This window comes from Microtus oregoni, unplaced genomic scaffold (genome assembly GCF_018167655.1).
Source record: "Microtus oregoni isolate MIOR12 unplaced genomic scaffold, Mior012 000023F_ref0000262, whole genome shotgun sequence".
Lineage (NCBI taxonomy): Eukaryota > Metazoa > Chordata > Mammalia > Rodentia > Cricetidae > Microtus > Microtus oregoni.
The window spans coordinates 3,396,769-3,417,501 of record NW_024543082.1 but is presented as its reverse complement, the minus strand read 5'-3'; the positions used below and the strand labels follow the sequence as shown (position 1 = coordinate 3,417,501).

The 20,733-nt window shown below is 47.6% G+C and overlaps 1 protein-coding gene and 1 pseudogene across 1 annotated transcript in view; one reads left to right on the top strand and one right to left on the bottom strand.

The window, feature by feature from the left end:
* Positions 1–20,733, bottom strand: part of Itgb5 (integrin subunit beta 5) — a 109,764-nt gene that overhangs the window by 52,054 nt on the left and 36,977 nt on the right. The window contains exon 5 of the mRNA XM_041673280.1: positions 11,655–11,823. Coding sequence (XP_041529214.1) covers positions 11,655–11,823 — 169 coding nt within the window. The remainder of the gene's footprint in view (positions 1–11,654; positions 11,824–20,733) is intronic.
* LOC121461759 lies at positions 15,524–18,491 on the top strand (annotated as a pseudogene).

The window sequence follows — 20,733 nt, the reverse complement described above, 5'->3', positions numbered from 1 at the left end:
TTCCAAGTTTGAAGTCACCCTGGGGTACATGTAAGAGACTATTTTAAAACCCAAAGCAAAAAGAAGATAAAAAGTATGCCAGATATAGTTTCAGGGTATGGTTTATGAATGTTGCTATTTTAAAGACCACACAATATATACAATATATAATATAAAATAAAGAACATTTGGGGGGGGGGGTTGAGACAAGGTTTCTCTGTAGCTTTGGAGCCTGTCCTGGAACTAGCTCTTGTAAACCAGGCTGGCCTCGAACTCCCAGAGATCCACCTGCCTCTGCCTCCCGAGTGCTGGGATTAAAGGCGTGCGCTACCACCGCCCGGCAATAAAGAACATTTTAAAGGCACATATTTTTAAAGGTTTGTTTTGCTCAGAGTGTAGTTTAAACACAACACATTCCAAGGGCATGCCTGTGGCCAGGAGGAGACTAGGAAAGTCACACATCGACACTTTTCCTTGGCCGCAACTGCAGGCTTGAAGTTAGGCGCTGGTAGATCTGGGTCCAGCCCTACAGCTGCTTCGTCTTACCTGTGTGACCTCGAGCGAGGCACTTAATGTTTGACAAATATCAGTGTGCTCATCTATAAGGGGGAGACGACAGCTACTAATAAAACACAGCTGTTGAAAGGAGTAAACAAAACGCCACACAGGGCAGCCAGCGGCGGACCTGCAGCGTGGTAGAGGCAGTAACTGTACTCACTGCCAACCACCACCCCTTTCATGGAGCCAAAACCCCCCAGCTATGCCTCGAACTCACAAGCTCACGGCCAGCCGCTCTTCCCGTGATATTTATCTCCTTTCTCCTTGTTTGCATTTCCTAATTTTCAAGTTGAATGTTCTCTTTTCGAAAATGATTTTCGAAAGGGTCTACCTTTCAGCTAAACCCTTCTCTAAGTCTAAGTAAAATCAACATGTAAACAAAACTGATGTCATCAAACAGATCAAGGTCAGCCCTCGGATGAAAATGTCAAGGGCTGGCGGAACGGAAGCTCACTGGACTCCGGCAAGAAACCTGGTACCCGGCCAGGACTGCGGTTCACTTGGCTTCTCTGTCTGCTGGTCAGATCTGTATCTAATTCACTGCCGGCCCGCTTTCAGCTTTTAACCTCTCAGTCCACGTTCAGTTTAGGTGACGAGACAAGCAACAATGGGCCCCCTCCTCACCAGTCCCTACAGTGTGCCGCAGCTCCAGAAAGATGGTGGTCACTCTGTACCCTCTTCTCCATCCTAAAACTTCAAGCCTCCTGCTCTCTGCTCTGATCTCACTGTCCCCAAGGAAAGCGGGCTCCTCCCTCCTTGAGACAAAACAGCCCGGTAAATCCCACCCTCTCTGGAGAACATCCCATCAGTCTCTCCCTGGTTCCTTCCCACGTGCTTAAAAATATACGTGTAGCCCAGCAATCATAACCCTTCTGTGACCCTGCTTCTCCAGTGGACTCTCACGCCTCATCTCTCTTAAATGTTGCCTCTGTTTCCTCATTCAGTTCCCCATAATCTGACCTCTCACAGCTGCCCGTAGAAAGGAGAAGTAGGGACTGAGAGTTGGGGACCAGCCCTTCCCAGTCTAAGAAAATAAACAAAAGCTGGCTACTCCCCAAGGCGCAGACAGACTCGCTGGCTTATTCATCTCCAACAGCTGGCCCCAGAGAGCCTGAGGTCTGGAAGAAGAGACTGGGGTGCAGGGGGCTTGGTTTCTGTATTTTGAGGGCACAGGTCTCTAACCTATGGGGCAAGTTAGTTTCTTGAGGATGGAAGGAGTCGCTCGGTGGCTACAATGTCTGACAAAGGAAAGTGGTTCTTCACATGACAGAGAATAGTTTCCACCCTCCTGTTCCTGGCTCTCCTGAGGGGACCCCCCCCACACACACACACAACAGTAAAGTGGCTACGTGGGCAACCAGAGGAAGGCACAGAAAGATCTGCTAGACGCCAGTTTAAAGTAAACTGTGCTTAGCAAATAAAATTCGTGTAAACGGGAGGAGGTGGTTGTGGTGGCCGATCAAAGAAGGGGTATTGATGAGACCTGCAGGAAACAGGCTCAAGCCAGCTACTGCGAGTCTAAACCACCAGGGAGTGACTGGGTAGAAAAGTCACCGGGAGGCTAGGGAAGCTGCTCAGTGGCAGAGCACCAGCCTAGCGTGCATGAGGCCCTGGATTCTATCCAAAATCCTGAAGAGGGCTGGGGAGAAATGAAGGAGGGGAGGGAGAGGAGTGCTGAAGAGGGAGGGGAACTGGGGGAGAGAAACTTTTTTTTTTCTGGGGGGGCGGGGTTCCTACACAGGGCCTCACTAAGTAGCCCTGGCTGTCCTGGAATTCACTATGTAAACCAGGCTGTCCTGGAACTCAGAGATCTGCCTGTCTCTGCCTCCCAAGGGCTGGAGAAATAGTTCAGAGGTACAACGTATGCCTAATAGGCACCAGGTCCTGGTTCAACTCCAGTACAAAACAAATAAATACAATGGTTATGCCAGGACTTGCCCAAGGCTCTACAGACCCATTTTGTAAAAAGTTATTTACACATAGGGACCACACAGAGCATGGCAAGTCAGAGGGGCCATTCCCAAGAATGTGTGTTTACGGAAATATGTAAGGAACCCCAGTGAACATCAGCCAGCCTCTCTCTGGTGCAGGAATCTTTCCTCTGGCATCTGAGCCAATGGGCTCAGAGCCCACACCCACTCTCTGCCTCATCAGGCAGCTGCTCTGGCACTGAGCAGCAATCCTTGTTAGAAATTCTTCCCTATCAGGAACCCTGGGACTCCAGGCTGCTGCCGCCTGGCTACTCATGTGTCCCCTCCAGCTAGAAGGGCCCTTCCCCTCCTCTGTGATAGGTGAAGTCAGTTAATACACTCCTCTCAGTATCTCCCCTCAGAGGACAGCATTTCTATGTCCAGCACCATCCACCTACCCATCTCTGCTTTCTTACTATCACCATTTTAAAACAGAGTTTTCATTTTACATGCATGTGTGTCTACCTGGTGTGTGTGCATGTGTACCTCATGCATGCAGGTGCCTGCAGATGTCAGAAGAGGGAGTCAGATCCCCTGGAACTAGAGTTACAGATGGTTCTGAGCTTCCATGTGGACCAGGAGCTAAACCTGGGTCCTCTCCAAGGGCAGGAAGCTTTTAACCCCTGAGCCATCTTTGTAGCCCCTCTATACATTTAAAACATAATTTCCAGGACAAACCTAGTCCACTAGATGTGTTATGGCCCACAAAGAGGAAGGGGTAAGGCTGAGACAGAGGCCTGCAGACCTCTGATTGGGCCCTGAGTACATGGCCTGTGTCAAACGCATCTTCCATTAGGGTCACAGTGAGCCCAAGGCTCCAGATTCATCCCATAACACTTATTTACATGTGTGAACCACCAGAACATAGCAAGTCAGAGGAGCACATTCAAGGATGTCCTGTGGAGAATTTGGTCTGGGAATCTGAGAGAAGGCCATGTCTCTCCTATCTTAGGAAACAGGAGGAGAGGTGCCTGCCTCTGTGTTGGTAGCTCACTGCCCTGGCTCACTAGTGCAGAGACAACACCACATCTCTGTGGAAAGCTACTCAAATGTGGTCCTAGAATAGAGGCCCATCAGCTTCAGTGAGGACAGAATTACCCAGCTCTCCCATATCAAGATCATTCCTCCAACCATGAAGAGGTCCTTAAGCCGGAAGTCAATACTACTCCATAGTCCTAGCTGGCACTGAAGAATCATTCGCCCCAAACTTCCCCTCTGCTATAAAACGATCCATTCTTCGAAATGCAGTGTCTGACCATGGCAGTGTCTGACCATGGCAGTGTCTGACTCTCTGAGAGCCTAGAAGCAGAACTGGTGGGTCTGAGGCCACTTTCAAAACTGGAGCAGATAAGGAAGAACACAAAGCTCTCCCATTTTACAGACAGGAAAGCTGGGGACGTGCTCCATCAGCTTGCTGACTTTGGGACCACCCAGTGGAAATCCCAAGTACTATCAGTTACAGACCAACTGTGCCTGACAAAAAGCAAAGTCGTGACTCCACAGAGAAGCAGCAGTACAGCCATCTAGGCTCTCGTTGGAAGCTCACCCCTCCCACTTCTCTGCTCTCATGTAATTTCAAAGACAGCACAGGCTCCAATGTCAAAGTTAAGTACATTTAATGCATGCACAGGGATCCATCTGCCAGCTCCGGCCCTGATATTTCTACCTGTGGCAATTTGGAGATGTTACTTAACTTGTCACGATAGGAGACAGTACAATCACTTTCAAAGGGAAGAGTAAAAGAAACCCGTGGAGCTTGGTGCACAGCCCGGGAGAAGTAAAAGGACTGAGCCAGCCTTTAGGGGAGAAAGGCTGTCATTTACCATTGGGTCCTAAGAGGCCCGTTTGCCCAGCTGCTCCTTAGATCTCATTCTCTCTTTGTCTTCCAAGTAGGGTTAAGTTTAGAGGCAGATCTGTGGCCACCTCAACCTCGAGCCCCTCACTGTACCTCATGGGTACACAGTAAGTACTCAACAGACTTTCAGATTGTCAAGAGAACACTGTACATTAACCTTTCCAGAAGGGGTTGAGAGGAAGAAGGAACACGTGTGGAGAAGGAAGGGAAGAGATGGGGCGGCTTGTTTGGCCAGTGCAGATTCCCCAGCAGACCCGAGCTTGAGGACCAAAGCGTCTTAATTGAAACATGGCCCACAGGGGAAATCAAGTTTTCATTGTGGGATTGGCTTCCCGAATGACCAACCACACTGACATTTGGGCCTGTTTCCATCACTCTGTAACAATAAACATGTTCTCCTTAGGAGTTTGTTTTTCCTGCTTCTAACCATACTTTGCAATGGAATATACTTGGGAGAAAAAAAAAAATCTGCTCTGTGGTTAATGAGGCCACAGTGTAGAATTTCTTTCCTTGAGGAAAGAAGTCGCCTGTGACTCAGGGTCCAAACATCCACCTCGAGTCCAAAGCCCAGAGAGCATGGCAGGGCATCTCTGGTACAGATTGGGGAGTAGGGGCCAAGCTGGGCTGAAGGCACTGTAGAATGTAGAACGTTGAGCCATACAGATTTTCCATTAGGGGATTAAGGATGTAGCTCAGTGGTAGTGTTGTAGCCTGAGCAAGCAAGACCCGTAGTGATTTCTAGCACTATAGAAAGTACATGAATAAATAAAGTGTTTGGTTTTTTGTAGGAGAGATGCCGATAGGCAATGTCAATGACAGACAAATAGCGATGATTTCATACGGGCCAGTGGAATGCTTATAAAAAGGATGCTTAATTTACCCTCAATTGGATCCCCCAACTCAAATAAAACAGTAGCTGGACATGGTGGTACACGCCTTTAAGGCCAGTGATTAGGAGCAGGGCAAGTGGATTGCTTTGAGTTAAGGGGCCAGCCTAGTCTACATAGTGAGTTCCAGGCAACTTAGGGAAACCCGTCTTTAAAAAACACAAAGCCCTAAGAGCAGGGTCCTTCTCTCAGTTTCTTTCCTTTTCTCTCCACCAGAGCGGCTACTGAGTTGAGAGTATTGCCAATAACCATACTACCAACTCCACTTCCGAGGGCGGGTATCGCACACGATGGATGCCACGGAGGCAGCAGAGCATGGTGGGAAGGTGGATGAGCGAGGCGCAGGGGGATCTGGGCTATTTCTGAGCTTCCTTCAGGAGCACAGAGCACAAGGCACTGTTCCCTCACCGAGTGTGTAAACAAACCTAGCCTGTGCTAGGCAGTGCAAAATGACAGCACCTATAGTGTCTCAAAGAGCAGACACCCCATTCAAGTAATGCCCTGACCTAGTGAGGGTGATCGATCAGGGAAATTTCCCTGATAGACAAACAGTCAAGCTGACATTTGCAACACAAGCGAACCAGGCTGGCCTTGCAAAGAATGGGAAAGCAGTCCAGGGGGCTTGGAGGTCACTCAGTGGGAGAGAGCACTTGTCCAAGTATGTTTGCAAGTCAGAGGGTCAAGTTCCAGTCTTCCACTTCTGAACCACCCCTGACCACACACTCATGCACACATGCATGCATGCGTGTATACACACACATACACACACACACACACACACACACACACACATACACAGATGTTTAAGGAAAGCAGGTTCAGGGAGGGATGGCATTCAAGCATGGGGCTTTGGGGCAGGGAAGCCCCACAGTATTGTAATTTGCATTTGTTAAAATCTATAGAATCACAACGAACACCAAGACTGAACCCTAGCATAAAATGCACTGTGTGTGTAATGGGTCAACGTCGGCTCTTGAGCTGGAATAAGCAAACCATTCTGATGTGGGCTATGGCGATGCAGGAGGCTGGAGGTGGTGGGGCGGAAACAGCTTGATGCAATGAACTCTATTAAGAAGACAGAAAATGAAGGAAAGCTAGGAGTGTCGGGGAGAGGGAGTAAGCAAAGGAAGCAGCAAGTGCAAGAGCCCAGCTGCAGTTGGATAAGTGACTCCAGGCTGCTGCGGTTGGAGTGCAGAAGCCATGAAGGAGGCCGAGGAAACTGATATACTGGCCTTTATAGAAGCAAAGCCTCAGGCACCCTGGAGCCACCTGGACTTGCCCCTGGCTGCCTGTCCCTGCCGCAGCCAGTGAGGGGGGCTGCCGGCATGTGTAGATGCCTCCCATGACGGGAAGGGAGGCAGGCACGTGGCTGGTTTATACAGAGGGTGATGGAGATGAGCTCTTGCCAGTGCTGTTGGTAAAACTGAGCTATTTCCCACCCCTTGTGTGAGAATACCCAGCAGCTGTCAGCTGTAGAACCCCAGCACAGCAAGCCACGGGTCACAGACTTTGCAAAGTCACCAAACTAGTGGAGTGATGGGAAATCATGTATTAAATCACAGTCGAGGGGCCAGGGAGATGGCTCAAACCAGTCAAAAACGCTAGCTGCACGAGCCCGGCAACCCAATTCGATCCAGAACCTGAGTTGGCTGTGCTCATCTATAACTCCAGTACCCTGTGGCAAGGCGGGAGGTGGAAACAGCAGAGTCACCCTTTGGCTTCTCTTGGCCCTTCTAATTTCTTGTAGGCCTTAGACTTGCGTCATGCTTCCAAACCTTGTTTTGGAAGCTTGCCGGCCCGTTAGCCTGGAGCCTGCAGCACAGAAACAGAGACAAGACCCTAACTCCACACGGCAAAAATGAAATCCTCTGGCCTCCGCACCGTGTTCACACACTCTCCCTCTACCTACACACACACACACACACACACACACACACACATACACACACACACACACACGGGGTGAGGGGGTAGGAAGAGAGGGAGGGAGAGAGGCGGGGAGAGATCCAATACTTTTAATAGTTTCCTGAAGACACTGCTGCAAAGGAAAAGCACACAGACTCTGGAACCCACAGCCCTGAGGCCACGTTCACCACCCCACCCACCCCTCATCCTCCTGAGGTCCCGGATGCTTCCTGTTTGGGAAATCAGAAAAACAAGCATAGCTCCAGTCTGAATCACCCATCATACATCAACCAGTACAATTTTAGAATAAGGAATAAGCAACTTAAAGTCAACTTCTAGAAAGTTCTGAGGGAAACAGTAAAACGGATAAAGGGAGAAACCATAATCCTGACCCAGAAAAGGTATAAGAAAATTCAGTTAAAGGCTTAATAAAGCATTAAAGGCAATGATACATTTCAGTTCTGACCCATTTGTACACTGGAAAGAGATGCTGGCGTGAGAGAGACATCACTTAGCTGTGGGTGCCTTAACTGCCTCCGACAGCAATCAAGCAGCTGGCAGAAGCTACCACTAGTAAAAGTAGGGTCCTTGTCCTTGCCCTAAATAGAATCCTAAAGAGAAGCGGGTGGTCCTTTAATTTCTTAATTTAATTGCATAAAAACACCTTTGCAAGAAATATACAGCATGCCTTAGAGATAGATTTTATTTTATTTATTTGGTTTTTCAAGACAGGATTTTTCTGTGTAGCCCTGGCTGTCCTAGAACTTGCTCTGTAGACCAGGCTGGCCTTGAACTCACAGAGGTCCTCCTGCCTCTGTCTCCCTAGTGCTGGGACTAAAGGCATGTGCCACCAGCGCCCAGTTGAAGGAGCCTCTCAAGACAGCCATGCAGAACCCTGAGTCCCACAGGTTGATAATGAATAATCCAACTCAGGGAAACCAGAGCAAGAAGAACCCGTGATGCTGTGAGTCAGGCCTGTTCTCAGACCGTCACCAACAGCAAAGGTCACCAGAAGCAGAGGAGCGCATGTGCACACAGCAGGGCGGACTATCCAGGCAACTCTGGCCCTTAGGAAGGGCCAGCCAAGTACACAGGGCTCCTTTCTTCCTCTGTTACACCCAGTCAGCAGGACCAAGTTGAAGAGCCTCTAACCTGGGCAAATGGAAGCAGACCCAGTGAACAAAGAAATGCTTGGGTGCTGTAAATGGTATCTGAGCAATCCCTGAACTAATGGGGGGACAGGGTCTCTGTGAACACAAAACACAATTGGCTATGAGCGGTGACCACTAAGGGTAAACAATAGACATGGTGTTTAATTTCTTGTTCTTCCCATTACTATGTTTGAAATGCTTCATAATAAAAAATAATATACATTCATTGTAGAAATTTAGATAAATACAAAAATGTAAAAACCTCTCAAAAACATAAAAACAAGATATAATTCTATAACCTAAAAATACTGCCATCAGTTTGGCCTGTTTCCAGCATTTTCTTTCCTTTCTCTGTATGTTCACATGCGCACAAATTTGTGTGGAGACCAGAGGACACCTTGAGGGCGTTGGTTCTCTCCTTCCCAGGACAGAGGTGCCTCTATCCACTGGGTAATATCACCAGCCCATTTTTCTTTTATTTGCCAAATAGAATCATCCTAGCAACCCTGGTTTTTAATCTGCCTTCATTAGTCCACTCTTAATTGCCCTTAGGCATTGTTCAAGTTGCTAAAGATTCTGTTTGTTTCGTTGTTTTTTTCTTATGTAGCCCTGTTATGTAGCCCTGGCTGGCTGGAACTCACTTTGTAGAGTAGGCTGGCCTTAAACTCAGAGAGCTAAGTCAGCCTCTCCCTCTTGAGTGCTAGGATTATAAGCATACCCCTCAAGCTGCTAAAGATTTTTAGTATGATTTTGCTGCCTAGTCATTTACCAAAAGCTAGGCTATGATCTAGTCCTAATACTTTTGCTACAATAAGAAAAATCAATAATAAACCAGGAAAAGTGACATTATAAATTAGGCAATTTCAAATGAGAAAGAAATGTGTTAACAGACGTGAAGAGAAAGTAAAGAGAGAAACTGGCAATTTGAAAACAGCAGAATTCTAAACAATGATTAACTTTCCCTGTAGCAAAGGCCATGATGAAACAGGTCTAAGGTTGACGCAGCTCATAGGGTACCTCTCCGTAAATTGATAACTCACCAGGTTCAAGGAATAAGTTCAGGAAATCTGCTAGAAGCCTCTGAAACACCGAACTTCAAAGGGTGAACTATTGCATCCATTGGGATGTCACAGGAGGATTATGCAGGCACAGGTGGACTCTGGTCTCTCCTGGGACCAGTCACCAACGGTCCCAGCACTTGCTCTATCTTCATCTTCATCTATTGCCGGGCCTGACCTGCAGCTGAGGTTTTCTCTTCACCCCATCCCCCCATACAGTTTTTAAAGATGACTTCCTCCAAAAGAAAATCCACCAAATTCTCTGGGTAAGGAGGTGAGGGCAATCTTACTTTTTTCCCCCTGCATTATTTTTCCCCTAACAAAATGCTAAATTTGGCTGAATGTCTGTGAAGACAATGCCTCTCTGATCAAAATCAGAATGTTGGTTAAAAAAAAAAGTGGGGGAGTACAATCCATAAACTATTTCACGACACATGGAAGATTCGGAGATGACTCAGAAGATTCCATCTGGCCTTCAGATTACAAAAAATAAAACAAAAACAAAAAACACGAGGGACCGTGACCTCTGAATTAGCCCTTATGCTACTGGCCAGCAGCCACCCGATGGTGCGCCACTGCGATCCCCCACTCTGAAGGAGCCCCCAGGTCTTCTCAATGGCATAGGCAGAAACCGGCTGTTTTCTATGTCTTTTCCTTCCCCTTGGCCATCTCTGTCACTGGGGATCTTATTTCAGAAATGACAACAGTGGGCTTTGCTCTTATCCATTTCTAAAGATTACAGGGGAAAGTGAATACAGGACAAGCCCAGCAAACACACCCAGAAACCCAAGATCACCTGCAGATCACCAAGGAAGCAAGCAGCAGCCACCGTGTGTGGCCTCAAAGCTAGGTTTTAACCTCTTCTCCAGACCTCCCAAATGTCTAAGAGTTCCTACCACTATCACTCCACCGCTGGTGAACCCCACCACTCCACGACTAATGAACCCCACCACTCCACAGCTGCTGAACCCCATCACTCCACAGCTGCTGAACCCCACCACTCCACCACTAATGAACCCCACCACTCCACGACTAATGAACCCCACCACTCCACAGCTGCTGAACCCCACCACTCCACCACTGATGAACCCCACCACTCCACCACTGATGAACCCCACCACTCCACCGCTGATGAACCCCACCACTCCACAGCTGGTGAACCCCACCACTCCACAGCTGGTGAACCCCACCACTCCACAGCTAATGAACCCCACCACTCCACAGCTGATGAACCCCACCACTCCACCGCTGATGAACCCCACCACTCCACCGCTGATGAACCCCACCACTCCACCGCTGATGAACCCCACCACTCCACAGCTGATGAACCCCACCATTCCACCACTGATGAACTCCACCACTCCACCGCTGATGAACCCCACCACTCCACCGCTGATGAACCCCACCACTCCACCGCTGGTGAACCCCACCACTCCATCACTGATGAATCCCCAAACTCATCATCAAGAGGCTGGAGAGATGGCTCAGTGTTTAGAGCACTCTTGGGTCTTCCAGAGGACCCAGGTTCGATTCTCAGCCACAGGGAGGCTTACAACTAACTGTCTATAACTCCAGTTCTGACGACTCTAAGGTCCGTTTCTTCCCACCTCCATGGGCACTGAGCATGCATACTTACATACATGCAGGCAAAAAATTCACATACGTAACATTTTTTTAAAAAATCTTTTAAAACAAGAATGCACTGCCAGTGAAGACACTGCTGAGCTTTGCTGAGAACTGCTGAGGTCTGGACACACACCAGGAGGATGGGCCAAATGACACCATACTCATGCTTCAGTAACGAGCTGCAGAATGATTAACCATCTGTTGTTTCTGTTAAGCTCCTCTGACCGAAAATTACTTTAACAATAAGTTGTTATCAATTTCCCACTTATAGATTTCTCCAAATTGGGAACCTCTCAAAGTCAAAGTTCACTTCTGACTGTGCCCTCCTTCTGTCAGAGAAACAAGGAAAACAAAAACACAGACATGCAACCGAAGACTGAGTGATTCTGTTTCCCAGCTTGATTCCCCAGCGAGGCAATCTTTAAGGTTAAAAAAACTGCATGAGAAAAAAAAGCCAACGCATAAACACAGCACAGCTGTCGCCTGGCACAGACACTATCCCACTGCACAGAGCCACACCCTGCCGTGGAGACCGGACAAGCTCAACTCATCCCGAGTCCAGCTGACTTGATTGCTAGAGATTTCCCTGAGGTGTGGCTGAGCTCTGCCTCTGATGTAAGAGTGGACGGGAGTCGCATGCTTGGGTGGCTCACCACAGGCCTTACCTTGCAGACAGCCGCCTGGAGCACAGCATCAAAGCCCCCTTCGGGGGCATCACGGTTCCGGGACACCCTCTGCTTCCTCACTTCCTCGTTGAAACTGTCGACTCTGTCTGTGAGAGGCAGCAGATGGCGGAACCCGAAGGAGGGGACGCAGTTTGGGAATAACTTGTAACTAGAGAGAAGAGAAGAGTTGCCTTTCCGTCATTATCTCTAAGCCTTTTCAGTTTTTAATCACACTTCATTATTTTAGCATGCATATATGTGTACACACGCATGTGCAAGAGCAAGGCAGAGAATAACTTGCAGAGATCAAGTTCCCTCCTTTGATCATGTGGGTTCTGGGGATCAAACTCAGGTCATCAGGCTAAGCGGCGGTCACCTCTACCCACCGAACCATCTCTCCGACCCCATCTCTAGCTATCAATCGAGAGTTCTGGCCTTCACTGCATGCCAGGAAAAACATCAATCAACATTTACCCAGCACCCACCGCCTCCTCGGGGATAAGCAGAGTGGAGAGGACAAAGATAAATAACAGCCATCCCTGGCAGCAGGCACACAGCCAGACCACGGAAGTGTGTGGGCAATGGCTCAAAGCGGGGATCGTAGTAGACTCTGTGGCTGGGGTAAGATTTGACGAGGGCCTTGGAAGATGAGTGGGACCAGCGGCACAACCAAGGTGGACAATGGCCACATGTGCAGGTGCCGGAAGACCAAGGGCTCACTGGTGACCCCCGGAAAGTGCTGGCCCAAGAAGAGATATGGAATGGAACAGGAATTCAAAACACTCTTCTGCTCCATCACTCACTTATAACATTGCAGTGATAGAGTATCCACTCGCCAGAGAAATCTAAACTTCTTCAAATGGGAATCTGTAACTGAGAGCTTTGAAAGACATGCGTGTATTCAGGGGACACGGTAAGTGATCCTATTCCTACAGGAAAGTGGTTCTCAATGACAGCGTCAAGCCTGGGCAACAGAAACAGGAAGAGAGGCCTTACATGGGTTCCTGGGATAAAGGAGAGGGCAGAGCGTGGCAGCCACAGAAAAGAAACGCTAGCGGAACCATATGAAGAAAGGAGACAGAAGAAGGCCAGTGTGCTGGATGCAGAGTAAAGGGGACAGACTAAGCGGACATGGGGGGCAGTCTGGCCCAGACCTGCAGGATCTGTGACCATGTAAATGAAATCTCTCTATAGAAAAACAAGAGGCCTGGGAGGAAGGCTTTAGAATCCCATTCAGGCTGTGCCTGGGAAGGGAAACAGGCTTAGCAACTGCAAGAGGTCCACCATCCCTGCTGCCAAGCCCTGCCTCACCAGGACAGGTCTAGGCAGGCTCCCTTCCTCTTCAGAGAGCCAAACTCTGGCTCTCTAGGAGGTGGTCCTACCGCTAACAATCACAATGCCACTGTCACACAGACCTCACAAGCTGCTGGGGACAGATCACACCCTTGTCCCTGCCCCGCCACTCCCCCATGCCAACACACACACACACACACACACACACGCACACACACACACTCTCTCTCTCTCTCTCTCCCAATCCGCCAGCCAGTCCTTTCTCTCCAGCCTCTCCAGCTAGACTTCTTTCCCTTGCCTGCACTGAGTCTTCACAAACATCTTAAGCTTAGACTGGTCGGCTATTTTTAACCCCACACCTCAGGCCACCCAAAGATTTTGTGTAGCTTCCTCATTGTATAGAAACAAGTGTAGACACTGAGTTCCCATTGGAAGAAGGAGCGGAGACCCCACCCACACCGATCTGACAGACAGACAAGCACAGAGGGGAAGGAAACACATCCACAAATGCATTCCATTCTTCCTCCAAGCTCCTAGTCCCTTCTGTTGTTCCCGGCCTTGGGTGTGTGCTTGTTGTGACAGTCAGGAGGAGAGACCTAATAACTGCCCTGAAAAGAGAAACCAGGAGAGCTGAAAAGAGCAGCCATCGTGCCTCAGCGCTTACACCTCCCTTCCCATCTGCGAGCAAACCTCCTCTGGCTGCAGAGAACTGAGGAGAACTTCTCTTGTCTCCTGCAGAGAAGCCGGACTACAGGCCGTGTGCTGTAGTCCAGTCAGGGACACCTCTGATGGGACACAGCTTTGCCACACAGATCCTGGGAAGGCATCACTGAAACAGCACGCCACCTGGGACAGATTTCTGGCTTAGTCCTTGGAGTTGCTCCAGAGTAGCCTGGAAATCCGTGTTTTAGTCACCAGGCAGGAGGTTACCCCACACATACTGTGTCTATGCTATGGAATCCCAGTGGAGGGACATTTATGAAGAGAGCTACTCAAGACTATTAACCAGGAAGATGAAAAATAAATAAATACAGAGCTGTGTGTGTGTGTGTGTGTGCGCGCGCGTGTGTGCATGTGTGCACACACATGCATGCACGCACACAACCCCCCCCCCCCAATGCATTCATGTAAAAAGTGAATCCAGAGCTGGGCAGTGGTGACACACACCTTTAATCCCAGTCCCCAGGAGGCAGAGGCAGGAGGATCTAAGTTCAGGGCCAGCATGGTCTATAGAGAGAGTTCCAGGACAGCCAGGAATACAAAGAAACCCTATCTTGAAAAAACAATGAATCTAGTTTGAAGACATTAGATCTCAGCAAATTCTAGAAATGATGCAATACTCAAGACAAGATTGTAGAATGAGTTAGTATGGAAGGCACCTCTTTTAGCCTTAATACAGAGAAATTCTAGACAAAATATAATTTAAAAAATCCAAATAGACAGCCATGACTGAAGGCTACAAGAGAAGAAAAAATGGCGTGTAAATGAATGAGCTGAAGAGAAGGAGTAGGTCGGCGGAAAGAAACCTGGGTTTGCAGCTGGAGGAGCCCAGGGGAGACTGGAGCTGCCTCGCTCTCTACAGAAAGCTGGATGCTACTAAGACCTGCAGTACTGAGCCAATCATGAATCTCCAACCACCAGCATACAATAAGAGGCAAGGATGTTAACTATCCACTGCAGGCTATGCGCAAGAGAGAAAAACATGAGGTCTAGAGAGAAAGTTCAGGGTTAGGAACACAGACTGCTCTTGCAGAGGACCTGAATTCACCTGTAACTCCAGCTCCAAGGGATCTAACACCTCTGGACTCCATAGGCACTACACTCAGACGTACAATCCCTCAACCCAACACATACATAATTAAAAATAAATTTTTAAAACGGGGCTGGGGAGAGAGAGAGAACCTCACATAAAAATCACTTTAGGGCTAAAGACAGGCTCAATGACTAAGAGAGCTTGCTGCTCTTCCAGAGGATCCAAGTTCAGTTCCCAGCACCCACATCAGGCAGCTCAGGATTGCGGGTGACTCCAGCTCCAGGGGCTCCAGTGCCCTCTTCTGGCCTCCTTGGGCACCAGCACACATGCATACACATAAATAAAATAGACAAACACAGACATACACAAGTTCTAAGTAAGGGGCTGACCTTACCACCCAGTTAATAATACATCTTGAAGTCACTTAAGACTGCTGTCCTACTGTGTGTCCAGCTTGTTTATGTAACCTGCCTTTAAGAGAAGAATGTAGCACCCAACCTTGCATGCCTTGGATTTCCCATGTAATCAGCTTTTACAGCCTAAGCGAATGCACAGCTGCAATCTTAAATTATGTCCTCTACCATGCCCCCACTCAGACATTACATGTGTTTGTTGAAAAGAGCAAATACAGAGGTTGAAAACAATCTTATAAAAGAATATCTACCATAAGTGCTGAACACCACATTTGGATGTGACGTGATAAACAATGTTCGCAACAATACTGCTTGTTATCTCGGTCAGCTAGAGTCAGTGACTTAATCTCTTGCAAAATTCTGATTATCTATAAAATATCTCATCCTCTTTGGGCTTGGGTTTAGGTTCCAGAGACATGCATAAACAAACCAAGAAGGTCATGATCGCCAGCAGAGATGGGACCTGCGACAGTGCCTCCCTCAGGAAAATGGTGAAGAAATTGAATCATCCAGCACACCAAGTACACGTGCTCTTTCTGTGGCAAGACCAAGATGAAGAGATGAGCTGTTGGCATCTGGCACTGTGGTTCCTGCATGAAAACAGTGGCTGCTGGGGTCTGGACCTCCCACACCACTTCAGTTCTCACAGTGAAGTCCACCATCAGAAGCCTGAGGGACCCCAAAGGTGGATGGAAGCGCTACCTTTTGAGGCGGGCCTCGTCTGCAATAAATGGATTAATTTATATTAAAAAAATCTCTCATTCCTTCCCCATAGGCTGCTCTCTGTGTTGTTCAATAAACACGGAGGAAAGCCCTCTGTTAGGGACAGGGACAGATTCACAAGAGAGCCTTCAGGCAGGCTAGAGTCAGACTCATGTGACAGTCAGAGGACAGAGGAGAGCACAAACCAGAGGAGTCAAAGCTGGCTTGCTCTTGGTTAAATGACACCAAGGAGCGCTTTATCTCTTTCTTTAATGGGACATCAACTCATTATTGGTGACTTGGAGTTTATTATTAATGAGTTCAAACCAACCAACCAACTGCACACACATGCATACATACACATAAATAAAAATATATGTATTACTATGTACCCTGGACATGCAGGTGCTATGGAACTAACTAAAAAGAGTTATCAGATTCCCTGAAACTAGAATTACAGGCAGTTGTGAGCTGACCAATGTGGGTTCTGGGAACCAACCCAGGTCCTCTACCAAAAATAAATAAATAAATAAATAAAAAGTCATTCTAGTCCCTAGTGATGAGAATTCCCAACTTGTATGGTAAAGAAAGTCCCAACTGCGGGGAGATGGTGGCCAGCATTTAAACCCAGCACTTGGGAGGCAGAGGCAGGTAGGTCTCTGTGAGTTCCAGGACTGGGCTACATAGTGAGACAGAAAGAAAGAAAGAAAGAAAGAAAGAAAGAAAGAAAGAAAGAAAGAGGGAGGGAGGGAGAAGAGAAGAGACCCCCAGCCGAGAAATGAATAGGAAAACCAGCCCCACTGTCAACACAGAAAGGTCCCTGACAACAGCAGGAATTAAAACTGCTCTACAGAAAGCCAGGACACCAGGACATATGGCCCTCGATGGAAAACAGCCTCCGATGGAGATGAGCTAATGAAAACATTTAACACCACGTGAGAGGCTAACAGCCCCAAGGAATGTCAGCAAACCTCACACTCAAGAACAGAATGCTCTAAAACTCCCGAGAAAAGGACCATTGAAACAGTCAAAGAGCTCACAGAATGGCAGCCAAAAGCCAGATGGGAAACGAATAGAAAAATTAAAAACAAACAACAAAAATTAAAAGTCTCAAAGTACCTAAAACAGAAGGATCCGAGAAAAGGACCAAATGAAAATTGTAGAAAGAGCCGAGCAGTGATGCACACCTTTAATCCCAGGACTTGGGGAGGCAGACGAGGCAGAACTCTGTGAGTTCAAGGCCAGCCTGGTCTACAAAGTAAGTTCCTGGACAGCCAGGGCTACATAGAGAAACCCTGTCTCGAAAAACCAAAATAGATAGATAGATAGATAGATAGATAGATAGATAGATAGAAAGAAAGAATACAGTCACAGAGGTAAAAAATAGTTCAGTATACAGATCAAACTGAAGAACAAAATTGCAACCTGGAAGAACTTTCTATGATGTAACTGGGGGGAGACGTTCCATGCAGAAAAATAAGAAATATGACATTTAGACTGAGAAGCTCCATCTGACACCTACTAGCAGGTGAGAGGAAACAATCACAGAGATACTGCTAGAGCCTTCCAGACAGACGACACAGCCCATCAAGCTCTGAACTATGTCAACAACAGTAACCCCAGCCAAGATGCAGTCAAGAGCACGCGACAGAGCAGGGTTAGAGAAGCAGAGCCTGTCACCTCAGGCACAAAGAGGCCAGAAGGCAGTGGAATGACAAGGACCACTGTGGCTTCAGACTCAAAGGGTAGAAACGTATAAACAGTGATGGAGATGTTTTTACACATCCATGTTTTTACATGAATCTATCTTGATGTCAGCTCAGTTAAAGAAAAAAGTCCTTGGGGCTGGAGAGATGGCTCAGCGGTTAAGAGCATTGCCTGCTCTTCCAAAGGTCCTGAGTTCAATTCCCAGCAACCACATGGTGGCCCACAACCATCTGTAATGAGGTCTGGTGCCCTCTTCTGGCCTTCAGGCATACACGCAGGAAGAATATTGTATACATAATAAATAAATAAATAAACAAACAAACAAATAAATAAATAATTTTTTTGAAAAAAGAAAAAAGTCCTTCAACAGGCGACCGAAAATGGGATGTCAGTGGGTATCGGGATTTCCGGGTGATGCCCCTCAGTGACTCAGGACAGTTATTAAACTGGTCAATCAGATTAAAGAATCTGATGCTTCCATTACTTCTTTCTCCTCTCGGTAAACCCGGCACTTCTTCAGATTTAGTGTGTCTGGTCCATTCTATGCTGAGTGGAGAAAACCTAAAAATTCTGGTTATTTGTGGCTAATTGCTTTTTAGATGTCAGTGACTAACTCATGGGGCCTTTAAAACAGAAAAGCAAACAACCCGTGTGCTGTCCCAGACCTGATGTGGGACAGCTAGATTACAAGACCTGGATTGTGCTGTCCCTCTCAAGTTGCAAAGGGGATGCCCCAGGGAGACTAGGGACCCCGGGGTGGGAAGCTCAGCCTGCTCCCCAGAGCTGCAGTGTCTTCCTGATACTTCCTGGCTTACAAAAGAGAGATTTACATGGCTTAGATTTGAGGTTTCCTACCTAACACCCTTTCTTCACTGATTTCCTGTCTTAGGAACAGCTTTTCAGAGTGCTGTCAAGAACTGCACTGTCTGCCACTGTGTCTGCCTGGAGGGCTTCGAGTGGGAACTCTGAATAGCCTTGCCTATTCGGATGCTAAGCCCCAAACTAGTCCTTGATCCTCTGCCAGCTCCCAGTCCAGCATCTCTGAGGGTGCACACACCCTGTCTGAGCTCAGTCAGGGCAGGGACGGAAAGAAGAGTTTGGAATCACTGTTCCAATGGATCCCAAGAAATGTTTTGATTCAGATGCTGTTGTTCCCAGTAAGTAACAAAACTTCAACACTGTGGCCTCGGGACAGCTGAAAGGAGGAGGAGACCAAATCCACTAATCATAACTTGGTTTATATAGTTTATGGCTACCTGTGGCCCTGAAGAAGTTACACCTAACAAATCATGCTTAGCTTCTCTTTATGCTTAAAGAACTTTGACTACATCTATACTTAAAACTGTTTATCTTACTGGGCTTTTTTTTCTTTCATTTTTCTGATTTTTTTGTTTGTTTGTTTTCCTAGATAGGGTTTCTCTGTATAGCCTGGGCTGGCCTCGAACTTGGAGATCTGCTGGAATTAAAGGTATTCATCACCACTGCCTGGCTTATTTTACTTTTTTCAATCTTTGTGTTGGTTTCTGAACCCTGAGGAAGATCTAGGTCAGCATCAAGAATAAAATTAACATGACTAGGGGGGCTCATAACACAGACTGCTGGGACATCACTGCCTCTCCCAACACCCAACCTAGCTTGAAGCTGGAAGCTGTTTGGGGGTAGGCCCAGGGTTTTTAAAACAACACATCCCCCTCCTCTGTGGCAGAAGGAAGCCACCACAACATGGAAGAGGCCTGGCTCCCTGAAGGAGAGGTGCCAAGCCTCAGCACAGTCCAGCCCTCCTCAGATTTTGTACAAATGAGGACAGCTTTGCAGATACTTAGCTGTGGAGATTTGGGGACTGTCAGTCCAGACTAGGCAAACACGGTGGGCTTGTGGGAGAGAATGCTGTTCCCACATGTGTTGTTTTAAAAACCCTGGGCCTACCCCCAAACAGCTTCCAGCTTCAAGCTAGGTTGGGTGTTGGGAGAGGCAGTGATGTCCCAGCAGTCTGTGTTATGAGCCCCCCTAGTCATGTTAATTTTATTCTTGATGCTGACCTAGATCTTCCTCAGGGTTCAGAAACCAACACAAAGATTGAAAAAAGTAAAACAAGCCAGGCAGTGGTGATGAATACCTTTAATTCCAGCAGATCTCCTCAGGTAAAGTATCTTAGATGAGGAAGAAAATGGATTCTGTGAGAGGCTCTAAAACTAGTCTGCCCCTTAACCATCTGTATAATGGTAAGGTATTCTCTGCAGGCCTCATTTCCTCATCTGCAAACATGGCGTAGAGACCCGAGGGACCTGAGGAGGCCAGTATGGGATGTATGGGATAATCTAAACCAGGTGTCTATTTGTCAACAGTATGAACTAAAATCTTAGCTGTCCCCTACCTAGTGACTATGCTGGGCCTTAAATTCCACAGCCTCATTGAAGGTGGAGTTCAGACAAGGAAAGGCTGGAAGTTATCAATCATCACTGCCTGCTGTTGCACTGCACAATCTTGACATCTGGCAGATCACTTGAGACACTAGCAAACAGAGAAACCAACTCCATTGCCATCAGGTTAGGAGTGTTGGAGGATGTGGCCCAGTCTACTGATGGGGGAAAGCACTACCTCAAGAGGTTTCAGAGGAGAAGTCTTTTAGTATGTGGTCTAGAAACCAGTCTTGTGATATTTTGGTGAAGAATGTGGCTGCCTTTTGCCCTTGTCCTAAGAGTCTGCCTGAGGCTCAAGTGAAGAGTTTGAGATTAATTCTGTTGGCAGAAGAAATCTCCAAACAGTCTAGTACAGACTCTTTCGTGTGGACATTAGTGGTAACACTGATGGGAGATTTCTGATAAAAGGAGCCAGCTGAGCAAGGAAAAATATTTGAGGAGAAAAGGGCACCAGAAAGTGGAATGGAGCTAAGTCCGTGTCCAGGGAGATAAATGGATTAAGATATGGACTAAAGGCAGTGGTGACCTCAGGACAAGATCCTACCCAGGTAAATTTCCAAGTTATGAAAAGTAATTTAAAAGTTTAGAGTCAGGCTGGCCGGTGGTGCTGCATGCCTTTAGTTCCAGCACTCAGGAGGCAGAGGTGGGCAGATTTCTGAGTTCGAGGCTAGCCTGGCCTACAAGAGCTAGCTCTGGGACAGGCACCAAAACTACAGAGAAATCTTGTCGTCCTCCCCGACCCAAAAAAAAGTTTAGAGTCGGGTGGAGTGGCATACACTTTTAATCCCAGC